The sequence below is a fragment of the Symphalangus syndactylus genome, chromosome 23 (assembly GCF_028878055.3).
Source record: "Symphalangus syndactylus isolate Jambi chromosome 23, NHGRI_mSymSyn1-v2.1_pri, whole genome shotgun sequence".
Lineage (NCBI taxonomy): Eukaryota > Metazoa > Chordata > Mammalia > Primates > Hylobatidae > Symphalangus > Symphalangus syndactylus.
Genome location: NC_072445.2, coordinates 39,599,200 through 39,615,792, shown reverse-complemented (window position 1 = coordinate 39,615,792; position 16,593 = coordinate 39,599,200). Strand labels below are relative to the sequence as shown.

The 16,593-nt window shown below is 52.1% G+C and overlaps 2 protein-coding genes across 7 annotated transcripts in view; one reads left to right on the top strand and one right to left on the bottom strand.

Annotated features, from left to right (window-relative positions):
* Window positions 1–10,804: 10,804 nt before the first annotated feature.
* PRRT1 (proline rich transmembrane protein 1) overlaps window positions 10,805–16,593 on the bottom strand; it is a 6,309-nt gene continuing 520 nt past the window's right edge. Inside the window, exons 1-5 of one of the 5 annotated variants that reach the window (XM_063633228.1) lie at window positions 16,152–16,432; window positions 14,230–14,598; window positions 12,789–13,004; window positions 11,964–12,149; window positions 10,805–11,825 (exon numbers count right to left, since the gene is read on the bottom strand). In XM_063633228.1, the coding sequence (XP_063489298.1) occupies window positions 11,140–11,825; window positions 11,964–12,149; window positions 12,789–13,004; window positions 14,230–14,248 (1,107 nt within the window). In that variant the 5' untranslated portion in view covers window positions 14,249–14,598; window positions 16,152–16,432 and the 3' untranslated portion in view covers window positions 10,805–11,139. Of the gene's footprint in view, window positions 11,826–11,963; window positions 12,150–12,788; window positions 13,328–14,229; window positions 15,080–15,403; window positions 15,539–16,151; window positions 16,433–16,593 lie in introns of those variants that run through there. The other 4 variants (XM_063633227.1, XM_063633226.1, XM_063633225.1 and 1 more) reach the window with 4 other exon arrangements.
* Window positions 15,966–16,593, top strand: part of PPT2 (palmitoyl-protein thioesterase 2) — an 11,867-nt gene continuing 11,239 nt past the window's right edge. For both annotated transcript variants that reach the window (XM_055264742.2, XM_055264743.2), the window contains exon 1: window positions 15,966–16,050. In XM_055264742.2, the coding sequence (XP_055120717.1) occupies window positions 16,041–16,050 (10 nt within the window). In that variant the 5' untranslated portion in view covers window positions 15,966–16,040. The remainder of the gene's footprint in view (window positions 16,051–16,593) is intronic.

Here is a 16,593-nt window from a genome sequence, read left to right as displayed (position 1 = left end):
ATTCCCAAGTAGCTGGGACCATAGGCACATACCACCATGCCCAGCTAATTTTTTGTGTTTTTGGTAGACACTAGGCTTGTCTCGAACTGCTGAGCTCAAGTGATCCGCCTGCCTCGGCCTCCCAAAGTGCTGGGATTGTAGGCATGAGCCATCACACCCAGCCAAGTATTTGGTTTTCTATGCTTGAGTTAGTTCACTTAGGATAATGGCCTCCGGCTTCATCCACATTGGTGCAAAGGACATGATTTCTTTCTTTTTTTTTTTTGAGATGGAGTTTTGCTCTTGTCACTCAGGCTAGAATGCAATGGCATGATCTTGGCTCGCTGCAACCTCCGCCTCCCGGGTTCAAGCCATTCTCCTGCCTCAGCCTCCCGAGTAGCTGGGATTACAGGCACGTGCCACCACGCCCGGCTAATTTTTGTATTTTTGGTAGAGACGGGGTTTCACCACATTGGCCAGGCTGGTCTCGAACTCCTGACCTCAGGTGATCTGCCCACCTCGGCCTCCCAAAGTGGTGGGATAACAGGCGTGAGCCACCGTGACCGGCCAGTTTCATACTTTTCTATGGCTGTGAAATAATTCTTTATTGTGTCCTCCAATTGCAAGGAGTTTAACAGCACGCCTGGCCGCTACTCACTAGACGCTAGGAGCACCTCCTCAGTTGTGATGACTGAAACAACTCTAGACATTGCCGAATGTTCCTGGGGGTAGGATGGGAGGATCACTCACTCTTGAAAACCACTGGTCAAGATGTCCCACAGGAGATACTTGGCAAGACAATGCACAGGTCAGACCCCCATGACAAAGAGCTATCTGACCCAAAATGTCAATAATCCCCGAAACTGAGAGACCCTAGTTTAGACTCCAGTTGAGAACTTGTTCCTGGACCCAAGCCAGGTTTGGCTGTGTTTTCTCATGGCCCAATAACGAGAAGCAGACAAACTAGGAAAGAAGGGAATTTATTGCTGTCACCGGATATAGGGAAAGGGTTGGAGATAATTCCACCAGACTAACTCAAAGTGTTACAGTTTTCTTTTTTTTCTTTTTTTTGAGACGGAGTCTCTCTGTGTTGCCAGGCTAGAGTGTAGTGGCGTGATCTCGGCTCACCACAACCTCCGACTCCCGGGTTTAAATGATTCTCCTGCCTCAGGCTCCCTAGTAGCTGGGACTACAAATGCGCGCCACCACGCCCAGCTAATTTTTGTATTTTTAGTGGAGACAGGGTTTCACCATGTTGGCCAGGATGGTCTCAATCTCTTGACCTTGTGATCCACCCACCTCAGCCTCCCAATGTGCTGGAATTACAGGTGTGAACCACCACACCTGGACAGTGTTACTATTTTCTTAGTGTTTATATAGGTTTAGGTTATGTGCCTACATGCAGTATGGCATTCACCTAAGTCTATCAGTAACTAATTTTGTTTCAACTAGAAGGTCAGAGGCAAAAAAATTCTTGCTAAGTCTGATTAAGCTGTGAGGGCCCCAGTAACTTCAAGGCCTGTTTACTGTGGTACCAGAGTAATTATTTCTATCTTATCTCCTTTACAGCTTGGTGCGGAGAGCTGCCTTAGATTCTCCAATGAATCTATTCAAACAGCTGCCTCTGTTACCTTGACTTGTCTCAGATATCGTCGACCCGAGACGGGTCCTGGCACGAGGAATGTAAGGCTGTCTCTATTATTTTGACTTGCTCCAGCAAGGGAGAAGCCCATGCAAGGCTCTTACTGACCATGTGTTTCATTTCTAGCTTTGATGTCTGGGCACCAATTTCCCTAGGTTTAACTATTTGCTCAATGTTAAGGCAATGCTGTGGAAATCTGTCTGTGTAACTGGGGTGCTATGCAGGCCTGTCTGTGTGACTGTCAGGGAGAATTGGCCTGCCACAAACTGACCCTTGACCATTGGGTTGAGAAACCTGGAGGTCATTTGTGACTCTGACATGTGGTTTAAGTAAAGTGGTGGGGATGAGAGCCTGACTGAGGGAAATTCAAGAGTGAATGAGAGGTGAGAAAGTAGAGGCAGTGAGAAGTTTTGTTAAGTGGAGAGAGAAGTGAAACACCGAGGGAGTGAGCTGGGTCAGGGAAGAGTTTTTAAATTTAAAAATAGGGCCGGGCGCGATGGCTCACGCCTGTAATCCCAGCACTTTGGGAGGCCGAGGCGGGTGGATCACGAGGTCAGGAGATCGAGACCACGATGAAACCCCGTCTCTACTAAAAATACAAAAAAATTAGCCGGGCGTGGTGGCAGGCGCCCGTAGTCCCAGCTACTCGGGAGGCTGAGGCAGGAGAATGGCATGAACCCGGGAGGCGGAGCTTGCAGTGAGCCGAGATCGCGCCACTGCACTCCAGCCTGGGGGACAGGGCGAGACTCCGTCTCAAAAAAAAAAAATAAAAAATAAAAAATAAATTTAAAAATAAATGCATTATTTTATACGTATAAATTTTTTTTTAATTTTTTTTGCACACAAAACAAACATTTTCTAAAAATATATACAAACAAAAAGATGCATATCAAACATATTAGGAAGGTTGCACATGGTAAGATGGGGAATAGAAATGGGGGGTGGGAATTAAAGAAAATAAATGAGAGAGGGACTTTGTATGTATCAATGATAATAACTCAATCCTCTATTTGACAAAGAAGAAGGAGAAGGAAGAGGAAGAAAAAGACAGTGGGATAAAGGATCAGAAAGGGAGGAAAATAGAAAAAACTAGAGTATGACTCCAGGGTAGACCTGTTTTGTTGTCGCTGGGTTGGTTGGTTGGTTTGTCTGTTGTATTTTTCATATGTTTTGCCATGTTGGCCAGGCTGGTCTTGAACTCCTAGCCTCAAGTGATCAACCCGCCTTGGCCTCCCAGAGTGCTGGGACTACAGGCGTGAGCCACCACATCCAGCCCCCACATTGCTTCTGGCCTCCGTGGTAGACCTCCCAGACGGGGCGGCCGGCAGAGGCGCTCCCCACATCCCAGACGGCGCAGCCAGGCAGAGGCGCTCCTCACATCCCAGACGGGGCGGCCGGGCAAAGGCGCTCCTCACTTCTTCCCAGACGGGGCGGCCGGGCAGAGGCGCTCCTCACTTCTTCCCAGACGGGGCGGCCGGGCAGAGGCGCTCCTCACTTCCCAGACGGGGCAGCTGGGCAGAGGCGCTCCTCACTTCCCAGACGATGGGTGGCCGGGCAGAGGCGCTCCTCACATCCCAGACGGGGCGGCCGGGCAGAGGCGCTCCTCACTTCCCAGACGGGGTGGCCGGGCAGAGGCGCTTTTATATGCATAAATATATAGGTATTACAAAGAATAGTTATGTTCTTCATCAGGCAGCTTATGAAGTAAAATCTTCCCAGCAGGGCGAGGTGGCTCACACCTGTAATCCCAGCACTTTGGGAGGCCGAGGTGGGCGGATCACCTGAGGTCAGGAGTTGGAGGCCAGCCTGGCTAACATGGCAAAATCCTGTCTCTACTAAAACATTAGCCAGGTGTGGTGGTGCGTGCCTATAATCCCAGCTACCAGGGAGGCTGAGGCAGGAGAATCGCTTGAACCCGGGAGGCGGAGGTTGCAGTGAGCTGAGATCGTGCCATTGCACTCCAGCCTGGGTGACAGAGGGAGACTCCAACTCTAAAAAAAAAAAAAAACAAGAAAGCAAAAACAAGAAGCAAAACAAAAAAACAAAATCTTCCCCAGTATAGTTGAGGCTCCCTGAATTTCCCTTTCCAGATTCCTTTTCTGCCAAAGGGTAAGCACCATTCTCTGAATGTTGTGCTTTTACTACCTAGGTGAGTAGCAAAAGAGTTTTTTTCTTTCTTTTCAGAGATGAAGTATAATATTATAGCATGTATGTATAATGATGGCAGTGTTGCAGTACAGAGGGGTAAACTGATTAAGCGAGAGAGAGAGAGAGAGATAGGGGATAATTTCAGGAGTAACATCTCTGAGCAGGTGAGAGGGAACAGGATCCCGGGGTACAGATGAGGTGGCAGATGGGAGCAGGTCAGCTTCTCTGCGGTAGAGTTGCAGGTAGACTGGTGAATTTGGGGTGGGACCATGAGGAAGTTCCCTTCTGAAAGTTTCTGTTTTCTCATGAAATAGGAAGACAGGTCATCATCTTGTGAAGTTGTGGTCTCAGATTTGGCGAATGTGAACGGAGTAGGGAAAGGCGAGCTGGCATGCCACACTGAGGGCCCGCAGGAAGCAAGACCAGTCAGTATGACTGTGTGTTTCTCCCCAGCTGTTGAATGCAGGTGTGGAGCAGGCAGAGTGGGATTTGACCAGGGATAAAATGTGCCAGAGGAAGGGGGGCCAAGAGTACAGGGTGAGGGCTGAGAGGCGATTACCGTGTTGAACCTTGGAATCTAAACTGGGTAATGAGGAAAGTGAAGAATTGAGATCAAACAACAATGAAAAGTAAGAGTTAGTGGATGGGAGGCCCAGATGGGGTTGAAGAATTTTTGGGATAGGGGTACTGGGGAGCAATATGAAAAGACTGAGGAAGAGATTTTAGAAGGGCAGTAGGTATTGGTGGCAACCAAGTTGAAGGTATGACATAGGGAGAGAGGGAAGCAGGGAGAAATAAATCACTGCAAGAGAAGGGCAGGGTACTAGATAATCTGCATGAACATTGAAAACAAAATAATAAAATGGGGCCAGGCACTGTAGCTCACGCCTATAATCCCGGCACTTTGGGAGGCTGAGGCAGGCAGATTGTGTGAATTCAGGAGTTCAAGACCGGCCTGGGCAACATAGTGTGACCTCATCTCTATTAAATATCAGAGGCCAGGCACAGTGGCTCATGCCTGTAATCCCAGCAGTTTGGGAGGCCGAGGCGGGTGGATCACGAGGTCAGGAGTTCGAGACCAGCCTGACCAATATGTAAAACCCCATTTCTACTAAAAATGCAAAAAATTAGCCGGGCATGGTGGCACACGCCTGTAATCCCAGCTACTCAGGAGGCCGAGGCAGGAGAATCACTTGAATCCGGGAGGCGGAGGTTGCAGTGAGCTGAGATGGCACCATTGCACTCCAGCTTGGGCAACAAGAGTAAAATTCCGTCTCAAAAAAACCAAAACCAAATAAACAAAAAAACAGGCCAGGGGCGGTGGCTCACGCCTGTAATCCCAGCACTTTGGGAGAGTGAGGAGGGCGGATCACCAGGTCAGGAGATTGAGACCATCCCGGCTAACACGGTGAAACCCCATGTCTACTAAAAATACAAAAACAAAATTAGCTGGGCATGGTGGCGGGCACCTGTAGTCCCAGCTACTTGGGAGGCTGAGGTGGGAGGCGGGAGAATGGCATGAACCCGGGAGGCAGAGCTTGCAGTGAGCCGAGATCGCACCACTGCACTCCAGGCTAGGCGACAGAGTGAGACTCTGTCTCAAAAAAAAAAAAAAAAAACAACCAAAAGTTATCCGGGCGTGGTGGCAGGCGCCTGTAATCCTAGCTACTCGGAGGCTGAGGCAGAGAATTGCTTGAATCCAGGAGGCAGAGGTTGCAGTGAGCTGAGATTGTGCCACTGCACTCCAGTCTGGGCGACAGAGCCAGACTCCATCTCAAAAAAATAAATAAATAAAAATCAAAAAAATTAGCCAGGAGGATCACTTGAGCCGAGAATCACTTGAACCTGGGAGATCGAAGCTCAGTGAGCTATGATCCTGCTGCTGCACTCCAGCCTGGGCGACAGAGCGAGACTCTGCCTCAGAAAAAAAAGAAAAAAGAAAAAGAGGCTGGGCTCGGTGGCTCATGCATGTAATCCCAGCACTTTGGGAGGCCGAGGTAGGCAGATCACCTAAGATCAGGAGTTCAAGACCAGCCTGGCCAACATGTTGAAACCCTGTCTCTACTAAAAATACAAAAATTAGCTGGGCGTGGTGGCGGGTGCCTGTAATCACACCTACTAAGGCTGAGGCAGGAGAATCCATTGAACCCAGGAGGCAGAGGTTGCCGTGAGCCGAGATTGCACCACTGTACTCCAGCCTGGGTGACAAGAGCAAAACTCCGTCTCAAAAATAAATAAATAATAATAAAAAGAAGAAAATGAAATGAGAGGTGGAAGTAGAGTGATCAGGTGCTGAATCTTCCATTGTGGAGGGGGAATGATGACCCAGAATCTAATCTTGGGGGAACGAGAGCATCCATACAGATGTTATGGGAGGGCAGAGCCTCTCCTAGAGGATGGAGTCTCTGTCAATAGAGGTGCCAGAGCCAAGGGTATCACCTGCAGAGGGAGGTGAGTCAGATAGGAAGAGGATCACATTGTAACTTTTTTTTTTTTTGAGACAGAGTCTCACCCTGTTGCCCAGGCTGGAGTGCAGTGGCACAATCTCGGCTCACTGCAAGCTCTGCCTCCTGGATTCACGCCATTCTCTTGCCTCAGCCTCCCAAGTAGCTGGGACTACAGGTGCCCACCACCACGCCCGGCTAATTTTTTGTACTTTTTGTGGAAATGGGGTTTCACAATGTTAGCCAGGATGGTCTCGATCTCCTGACCTCGTGATCCGCCCAGCTCGGCCTCCTAAAGTGCTGGGATTACAGGCGTGAGCCACCGCGCCTGGCCACACATTGTAACATTTTATTTCCTCTTGAGGGAGGAGTCTGGGTGAGGTTAAGAGATCTGAGATTAAGAAACAAACATTCCTGGCCGGGCGCGGTGGCTCATGCTTGTAATCCCAGCACTTTGGGAGGCCGAGGCGGGGGGATCACGAGGTCGGGAGATCGAGACCACGGTGAAACCCCGTCTCTACTAAAAATACAAAAAATTAGCCGGGCGTGGTGGCGGGCGCCTGTAGTCCCAGCTACTCGGAGAGGCTGAGGCAGGAGAATGGCATGAACCCGGGAGGTGGAGCTTGCAGTGAGCCGAGATCGTGCCACTGCACTCCAGCCTGGGCGACAGAGCGAGACTCCGTCTCAAAAAAAAAAAAAAAAAAAAAAAAAAAAAAAAAGAAACAAACATTCCTAAGGAAAAGCAAAAGAAAGCTAAGTCATTTTTTATTCATCTCTCCCTTTGCCTAATTCCTTTCAATTCAATTGAGTTCAAAGATTGGTAGAGGAGGTTTTATCTGATGAGGATCCAAAAAACAGAGATAAGCCAGATTTGACTCCTGCCTTCAAGTAGCTCACAAGGTAAACTGTGTACATCAAGATATCAGGTGGGAAGAGATGAGAAAATATGCAGATAATATGAATCTTAGATCTAGATACTTTTCTCCTAAAGAAAATTGCCCCGGTTGAAGTCATTTTTTGGCCTTTCCATTCTCCCTGGGTGGTTCTTAAAGTGTCTGTAAACCTGTGATTCCCAACCTTGGCTGCCCTTTGGAATCACCTGGTCATGTCTTAAATACTGATGCCTGAGTTCCACCCCTAGAGATTCTTTTTTGTTTGTTTTGAGATAGGGTCTCACTCTGTTGCCCAGGCTGGAGCACGGTGTTCTGATCACTGCAGCCTCTGCCCCACAGGCCCAAGCAATCCTCCGTCTCACCCTCCCAAGTAGCTAAGACTACAGGTGAGCCATGGGGCTCGGCTAATTTTTTTTTTCTTTTTTTTTTTGAGACAGTGCCTCTCTGTCGCCCAGGCTGGAGTGCAGTGGTGTGATCTGGGCTCACTGCAACCTCCGCCTCCTAGGTTCAAGCGATTCTCCTGCCTCAGTCTCCTGAGTAGCTGGGATTACAGGCATGTGCCACCATACCTGGCTGATTTTTGCAGTTTTAGTGGAGATGGGGTTTCACCATGTTGGCTAGGCTGGTCTTGAACGCCTGACCTCAAGTGATCCACCCACCTCGGCCTCCCAAAGTGCTGAGATTATATGTGTGAGCACTCGGCCTAGGCTAATTTTTTTTTTTTTTTTTTTTGAGACGGAGTCTCTCTCTGTTGCCCAGGCTGGAGTGCATAGCGCGATCTCGGTTCACTGCAAGCTCCACCTCCCGGGTTCACGCCATTCTTCTGCCTCAGCCTCCTGAGTAGCTGGGACTACAGGCACCCGCCACCACGCCCAGCTAATTTTTTTGTATTTTTAGGAGAGACAGGGTTTCACCGTGTTAGCAGGATGGTCTCGATCTGGCCTAGGCTAATTTTTAAACTTTTTCGTAGAGATGGGGTCTCACCATATTGCCCAGGCTAGTCTCGAGCTCCTGGGCTTAAACGATCCTACTGCGTCGACTTCCCAGAGTGCTGGAATTACAGGTGTGAGCCACTGGCACTGGGCCCAGAGATTCTGATTTAATTGTTTTAGGATGCGACCTGGGCTTTCAGATGTTTCAGTGCTGCCCAGTGGATTGTCATGTGTAACCTGGGGTAAGAACCGTTGCTCCGACGAATGCCTGAAGCTCTGTTTGGAAACCCACTGCTTTAATCTAACCCAGAGGAAAGAGAGACACCTTTTTGCTACAGTGAGGGATGAACTGATCTGGATCTTGAAAGATATTATAGATAAAATTTGACCAAGTAGAGAGGCAGATGTGAAGAGGGGGAGAACATCATGAGCAAGAGCCTAGATGTGGTCTAAAGCCTCTGCATCTTGTGACAAGCTGCAAACAATTTGGTTTATAATAGGCAGAGATTTGGGAAGGAGGTCTAAGATTTGGGAACAGCTGGGCAAATACCTGAAGGTGGGAATGATGAGTAATTCAGTATGGTTAGAAATTAGAATGAACAGAGAAGCTGGATGATTTCAAATTATGGAAGGTGTTAAAGGCCAGATTAAAATTTTGTAAATAATAGAGTAGGCAGTAGGGAACCTTGAAGGGCTTTTGAGCAGTGGAGTTATGAAAGTGTGTTTAGGGAGGCTGATCTGACAATAGTGTGGATGGAGACTTGAGGTAGGGAGAGGTAGGAAGCAGGGAGACCTGTTGGGAAAGCTGATGCGATAATCCTAATGAGGTAATTTTTCCAGCAAGGGCTGGGGAAAAATTACAGATTCAAAAGACATTGTGGTGGCAGAACTGACTAGGCTTGAGAGCACACCAAAAATAAGGCAGGAGGGAGAGGGAGGAGGCAGCAAATTTCCAGATAAGGAAGAGTGATTGAGAAAATGGTCTATTAACAGAGACAGGGAAGCAGGTTTTCTGTGGCATTTCATCAGTTTGTTTTGGAATGTGTTGATTTTAGAGGACAAGCAAGCATCTTCCATGTGGCTATGATCTACAGGCACTGGAAAAAAATGTCTGCATGTAAAATACAGGTTGGAAAAGCATTTGATTAGCTGAGTTGAGTGAATGAGCTTTTCAAAGGAAAGTCTCAGAGAAGGAAAAAGAATCAGAGATGGACACTTAGGGGAAGGGAGGAGAAAAAGCAAGGAGGGAAGGCAGAGGTGGAATGGTTAGAGGTCTGTGTGGAGGCGGTGGGGGGAAGGGAGGTAATATGTTCCTGAACCTGGGTGTGTGGGGAATTCAGAGTTAAGGGACAAATATGGGAGGGTTTAGAGAGGCAGAATACTGTGAAAATGCCATTGATTTGGGATCTGGGTAATTGGTTGCCATTTGAGAGAGAGGTTTCAGGAGAATAGGGTGTGGATGCATATTTCAATAAGTCAAGAAATAGTGGGTATGAAAAAAAGACAGATACAGACATATCTCTGATAGCAATATTCCACCCCCTCCCCGGCCCCTTTTTTTTGAGATGGAGTTTCGCTCTTGTTGCCCAGGCTGGAGTGCAATGACGTGATCTTGGCTCACTGCAACCTCCGCCTCCTGAGTTCAAGCAATTCTCCTGCTTCAGCCTTCCAAGTAGCTGGGACTGCAGGCGCCCGTCACCGCGCCTGGCTAATTTTTTATTTTTATTTAGTACAGATGGGGTTTCACCATGTTGGCAAGGCTGGTCCTGAACTCCTGACCTCAAGTGATCCGCCTGCCTTGGCCTCCCAAAGTGCTGGGATTACAGGTGTTAGCCACTGCGCCCAGCCGTGAATTCTGTTTTTCAAGAAGTTTGGTAAGGTAGGCACATTAAATGCGAAACATCCAAGGGAGAACCCATGATATTCACACCTCACCCCACCCTCCTCCCACATCTCCTATCACATTTCCTATCTCAGTGCATGGCTTCCCTTCTAGACTGTAAGCTCCATGAGGTCAGGGGTCACACCTGCTGTCTGGGTGGATGTCTCACCAGCATCCAGCATGGAGTCTGCATGTTGCATAAATGCATAAATTCAGGATAGGACTCTGTCCTGTGGGTGTACAACCAGAGACCCAAGCCCACTGCTGGCACCATCCCCTAATCACCATTCCCCTCAAAAAAGAGGCCTGTTGGTTGACCTCAGGATAAGAGAGGGCAACTAGTCCCAGGGAGACTTGAGAGGCCATTGACCTCCTCCCTGGGCTCCCACAGCAATCTGCTCTCTTTGCCTTTCCTATATCCCCTACAGTCCAGCATGCAGGGCTCTAATCCAAGTTGTCTGCCACCCTCCAGCCCACAGTCAGGAACAGCTATGGGCAGCTGGCATCTCTTCTTGGCCCCCATCACTCTATCCTTGACCAGCTTCTTCACCATGGTTTGCCCTCTCTGTCCTCTTGTCTTCCTGGAGTTCTGGGGATAGTAGGGAATGGAAAAGGGGTACTGGGGAAATAAAGCCTCACTGAGAAAATAAAGCCTCACTGAAAATGGATCCCAAGGTCTTCCTTGGTCGATTCCAAGGGAGCTCCCCTCCGTCCCCCATATTCATGTGTCTCTCTGGCGATCTGGGAATCTGCCTCCCTCACGTTAGTCTCTGTCGGGTTTTCTTTTTTTTCCTTGGAAGAGGAGATGAAGGGAAGTGAAAGGGAGAACGAAAAGAGGGGAGGGTCTTTGCGGGGCCGCAGTCTTTGGAATTGCGGGCGATAAATCAACTAAGTCTCTTTAATATTGTCTTTCAGAAGTTCACACACACTCACACACAGATCAGAACAAGGCGGGGCCGCCGAGGGGAGCGGGGGAGCGGGGACTTGGGAGGTCCATAGCCTGGATTCCCTTCTGCCCGGCTGCCCAGGGGCTGGGATGGGTGGAAGGGAGTATTTACAGAGTGTTTACAGGCAGGTTTCTTATCCCAGGGAGAACTTCCCAAATGTCCTTAAAAAAAAACAAAAGGAAAGGTTCTGGGATTAGCAAGAAAATAGGCAGAGACCTGGGTGGAGGAGGGACAAAAGTGTACTTGCGAAAAACAGGAGTGTGGGGGCCTTACTACCCAAGGGCTGGGTCCTTTTGCCGGAAGAAAGGGAGGGGTCTGTCCGTCTGTGGGCGAGGCCTGGGGCCACAAACCCAATCACTGGACTGAATCACCCCGCGGAGAAGAAAAGAAGGCGGAGCCTGCCGACCTGGAGGCGGGGTTTTGTCAGAGCTGGGGCGGAGCTTATAGAGGAGGCGGGGTTTTAGGGACCAAACCGAGGTTGCTCGGCTGGGGGCGCTACACTTTGAGGGTGAGGGGGCCTGTAGCGATTGAGGGTCCGGCGTTTGGCCGGGATCCCGGAAAGCGGCGTCCCTGGCGGTGTGGGTTTTGGAGGGGTTCCTGAGGAACTGGATTCGGAGCTTGCTCGCAAGGCGAGACGTTCCGTGGAGGCGGAGTTTACGATGTATCCAAGTCTGACGGCCCCAGAAACGGGTGTGCAGGGCGCCCATTGGGTCCGCCGTATGACTGCAGAAAGAGCCTGGGAGATCGAGGGGCGCAGAGTGGGGCTGGACCGGGGGCGTTTTTAGGGATCCCAGTAGTTCTCGTGGTGCTGCGCGGCGATGATGATGACTACGGTGAGGATGGTACAGAGCACCATGGCCGCGATGCCTACGGCCAGGGAGATGAAGGAGAAGTTCCGGGCCTCGCGTGAAGCGATCTCGGCCGACACCATGTCTCCGCGGGCCAAGGCTGTGCGCACCTAAGGAGGAGGGGTGGGGGAAGGAGGTCAAAGAGCTGCGGCCTCGTTCGAACGCCTCAGCCTTTCTCTAAGATGGTCCCCAGAACGCCCAGAACTCCCTGTCCCCGCCCCCAAACCGAGTATGCCCCTGCCCCCTACCTGCACGGCCTTGAAGATGGCAATAATGCCAGTAGGCCAGAAGCAACAGATGGTGGTCAGCACCGCGATAGGCATGTAGTCGTGTGGCGGGCGCCTCGGCTCCAGTAGGGCCAGCCCTGGGCCCTGGGGCGGCGGGGGGAGAGTGGAGGTCACTCCTGTCCCCCCCGGGGTCCCGCCTGCATATGGCTGCGGAAGGAAATTTGGGGGGAAGGGGCATCACTCCGACCCTCTCCCAGCCTACCAGCGTTGGGCGGCTGGCAGAGTGGCTTTAAAAGCACAATTTTCACCTATGGCTTCTCAAAATAAAGCACCCATTACCCTTCCAGGACACCCATAAATTCCACCTAAGCCTCTCTCCTCCCTTCCTTGCTTCATTAACCATCCTATTCTTGGGCTTTCTACATTCTCTCCCGCAAGGTATGGTCCCACTGGGGCTGTCCTGGCCTCACGGCAGACCTTGTTTCTTCCCTCCAGACACCTACCAGGCCTCCCCTACCCACGTAGTCCCAGGCTTCTCCCACATCCCTCTTGGTTCCCAGCTTCCATTCCCCTCCCTCCCCCGCCAGGCGGTTTCCTACTTTCAGACCTCTTCTGAACTTCTAGGCTCCGATCCCCCTCCCAGGCCCTGACTTTGGGCACCAGTAGACTCCTACTCCCGGGTCTCTCCCTAGTCCTTCCTGTCTCAGGCTTCCTTCTTTCTAGGGCTTGTCCCAGGAACACTACCTGTTCCCTGCCCTTGTTCCTACCAGCCCCCAGCGTATCCCCAATTTCAAGTCCTGTATCGCGCCGCCCTCTTTCCCATGCCCCTGTCTGCCCGGCACTCACCGTGCCCACCGGGTAGACCGGCACGTAAGCAGTGCAGGGCTGCAGCTGCAGGGGGTATCCGGGCGCTACGTAGCCCCCCAGCGGCAGCGTGCCCACAGTCCCCGCGTGCGTAGGCACCACGAAGCCGGGGGCCTGGGCAGTCTGGGCTGGCGCCGGCGGGGGCGGGGCAGCGGCAGCGGGCGGCGGCGGGGGAAGTGGGCCCTCGAAGCGAGTCTCCTGCAGGTAAGGGTCGGGTGGCATGCGGGGCAAGGTAGCGCAGCCGGGTGGGGGTGCCCCGGCAGCAGGGCCGGGAGGGGCGTGGTGGGGGGGCCTCGGCAGCGTGGCGGAGGAGGAGGGACCGCGCTGAGCGGTGGCCGCGGAAGAGGCCAGGCCCCCTGCCCCTAAGCGCGGGAGGGTGGCGGTGCCAGACTGATGGTAGTGGTGGTGGTGGTGATGGTGTGAGGAAGGGGCTGCCTGTGGCGGTGGGGCTGGGGGTTCGGCTGGAGGCTGAGGGGCATTGTAGGGCGGTGGAGAAGTGTGAGGGACTGAGTCTGGGAGTCCTGGGGGAGGTGAGTGGAGGAGAGTATAAGAGGAAAGATGACACAGTGATGAGTTGAGGAGGGGGTAAGGGGAAACACAGCCGGTCAGGGATGGAGAAAGATAATGGGAGAGACACATAGAGAGAGACGGGTGAGAAACCATCTCTAATTTGAGGGGCAAGAGAGGGGCTGTATCTAGGCCATCTGCCCCCCTCCTTCTTCCTTCCAATCTAGTTTTGAGGTCACAACTCTGGTCTGCTTCTTTTCTGTCTTTTTCATCACCATGCACCCAGCTCTCACCTGCAGACCCAATCCCCTCTCCTTTGCTATAGCTGCCTTTGGGCTGGCCTATCCGAGCTAGTCCTGTGTGTGCGTATGCGTAGACATGCAACCCTGTGTTAATATGTGCTCAATTCAACAGTTGTATAAACACATGTGGGATGACATGTGTTCCACTCTGCTGTTCCTTCAGTGGGGGGAGGAGTGCCCCAGCCTCTGTGAGAATCTCGGGACCTCTTTTAGGGCAGATTAAGAAGAGCCCTCTGGATTTTGCTCCCTTGACAACCCCCATCTGGTCATGTCTCCATATTTCCCCACAGGATGTCTCCATGCCAGCCAGTGATTGTCCATCTGTCACTCCCAGTGATGCCATCCCTGCAGAACCTGGCTGTACCTCCTTCACCCTCTCAACCTACCCCCCTGCCCATGTTGTTGGCAAGGGGCAAAGGCTGCGACTGGAAAGAGGAAAGGAAGAGAACGGGGGAGATAGGAAGAGGAGGGGGACTGGGAGAGTGTTGAGAGCTGGAGAGAAGGGGAATGAAATAGAACCACAGCTGAGGAGGGGTAAGGGAGGGGGTTGGGGCAAGGGGGATGGAGAGTCTGGAGACAGTGGAGGGGGTGGGAGGTTTTGTTATTGTTTTTACCTGACTTTTCGGATGACATGACTGCGGTCTCTCTGGGACAGGGTCCCTGCAGCCGGAGTGGGGGTCCTTGGCCGGTGCTGGAGTCTAGGTGCTGGATGGCGCAGCCGGCAGCAGCGCAGAGATGGAGAGATGAAGGCAGCGGCGGGGGGTGGGGGGGGAGGTGGGGGGGCGGGCGGAGGGAGAGCGGGGAGGGGGGGAGCTTAAAGGGACCGAGGCGAGGGAGGGCGAGCGCTTCAGACGTTTCCCACTCGGCTCTCTCTGCTCTCGGACCACCTCTCCTCCTCTCACCCCGGCATTCAAGCCCCCAGTTTGGGCTCCTTTGAAGTTGTCATGGAAACACGGAGGCTAGACCAGGCGAGGCGGGTGGGACTAAGGAAAGGAAGGAGGGAGAGAGAACTCTCTGGAGTCTCCCCCTCCAAGACTCACTTAGTGATTGTATTGTGGGAGGAAGTGAACAGGTTCTCAGTGGAGTTAATAACCCAGGTGCCTCCAGAGGCAGGTCGTCTCCCTCTCTTAGCTCCCTGCAAGGTGCCAGGGTCTTCTCCCAAATCCTTAGCCCCAGTTGTCTCCTCCTTAGAAGAGATAAATACTTGTGTGTGAGAGAGAATTGCGCAGAGTTCAGAACTGCGATGGTCTGAAAAGTTCCCAGGGTATGGTGAACCTGCCAACCTAGCAGTAAAGAGGGAGGCCCAGGTCTGTAAATCAGGGGGAGCTGGGCCTTGGAGGGAAAAGAGAGAGAGAGTTTGGGCGGTGTGCATACATACCTTCTTCGTCCAGGACTAAAGAGCTGAAGCTGTTTTGGAGGGGGTAGGGGGTATGACTTAACTGCTCATTTCTGGCAGCTCTGTTGGTAATGTGTGCTTGTTCCCCCACTTTCCCTTTGCTTTTGAGGCTGCTTAGAGTCTCTGGGCCAGTCAATGTTCAGATCCATTCCCTAAACCCCCCCTACTCCCACCCACCACCTCCTACCAAGACGCATCTCCACCTCCTGAGTCCACCTGCGGTACAGCGTTATTAGTCTTATTTGCTTATTGCATCTTGGGAGCGCGTGGGTGGGTGAAGGGAGCGAGGATAGGAAGTCTATGGAGATTTACACCAGTTTTGTTTTTTTTTTTTTAAACAAAAACACAGCCAGATAATCATTATTCTTCTCTTACGTCCCCCCAGCCCCCACCTGGGGCAGTCGCTTTCCCGGCTGCGTCCCTTTTCGTCCATGCCCTAGTGGAAACTACAGAGCAGTATAGAGGCTCTCGCTGAAACCAGTCCCAGGCTCCAGAGTCAGATCACGGCTTCACACCAGTCGTTCTGGTCACTTAGGCGTTCGCGTGAGCCGTCAACCCCTTACCGCCACCCCATCGTCACTCTACACCATTCTGAGCGCAAAAATGGTTTGATTGAGACAAATTTAGACCAAGCAATGACCTTGTAAACAGAGAGAGGGGCTCAGACATGCTGAGAAATCCTTATCTCTAGAGAAACGTCTTTAAATGCTAAGTAAAAGCCCTGAGGCACTAGTGTGTCGGGTAGGGGTCACAGGCGGAGAGGTGGGGCGCCTGGGGGTTTCGGTAGGGAGCCACCCACAGATAACTCAGACAGCCAGATTCTGGGGGTCGCTCAGGTTGAAAGACTGGTCGAAATTACGCGGGCATGAGTCAGCGCATCCCTACGCGCCCTCCACCCCTTGAGGGTGGGTCGCTTATAGGGAGGGGAGTAGAGTAGGGCAGGAGAAACTGGGCCAGGCTGCACTTAGCTCAAGGGGCCTCGAGGACTCTCCGCGTCTCTGGAGACAGGGGCACTACACGCACTTCAGAATGAAGAGTTGTAAGTCGCTGACCTGGGGCAGACTGGAGGGTGGGGTGGGGGTGGGTGTTGAGGGGCACGCCTGGGCTGGCATCAGCCCTCCAGGCCACCCTGCCACTCACCCAGCACACGGCAAAATGCAGAGGACTACCTTTCCCTGGTCCGCCCCCTGGCCGCCCCTTGGGTAATGAAAACTTCGTGTTCTGCTGCGGAGCCAGACGCCTGTATTGGGAAGTGGGGAGAATCAAGGCGGGGAAATCGGACCTTTGGGTCGCTGGGGGCAACGAAGCCTGGAGAGGCCTTCTTTCCATTCCCAGAATATGTTTGCTGCTTTTTCCTCTCCCCACTGGCCTAAATGGATCGCTCCGCCTATTTCCTCCCCAGCACCTAGGGCGCAATGGAATATTCCATTGCCCCTCCTGTCCTGGGTCTGTGTTGCGGGGAACGCTCGCGCGGTTGCCAGAGAAAGCCCCGGACGTGACGGATTTGCGCGACCCCAAGCAGCCCGCCCTTCCCCCTCCCTTCCGTCATTCCCCTGCGCTCTCTTTCCTCACCCTTCGCCCC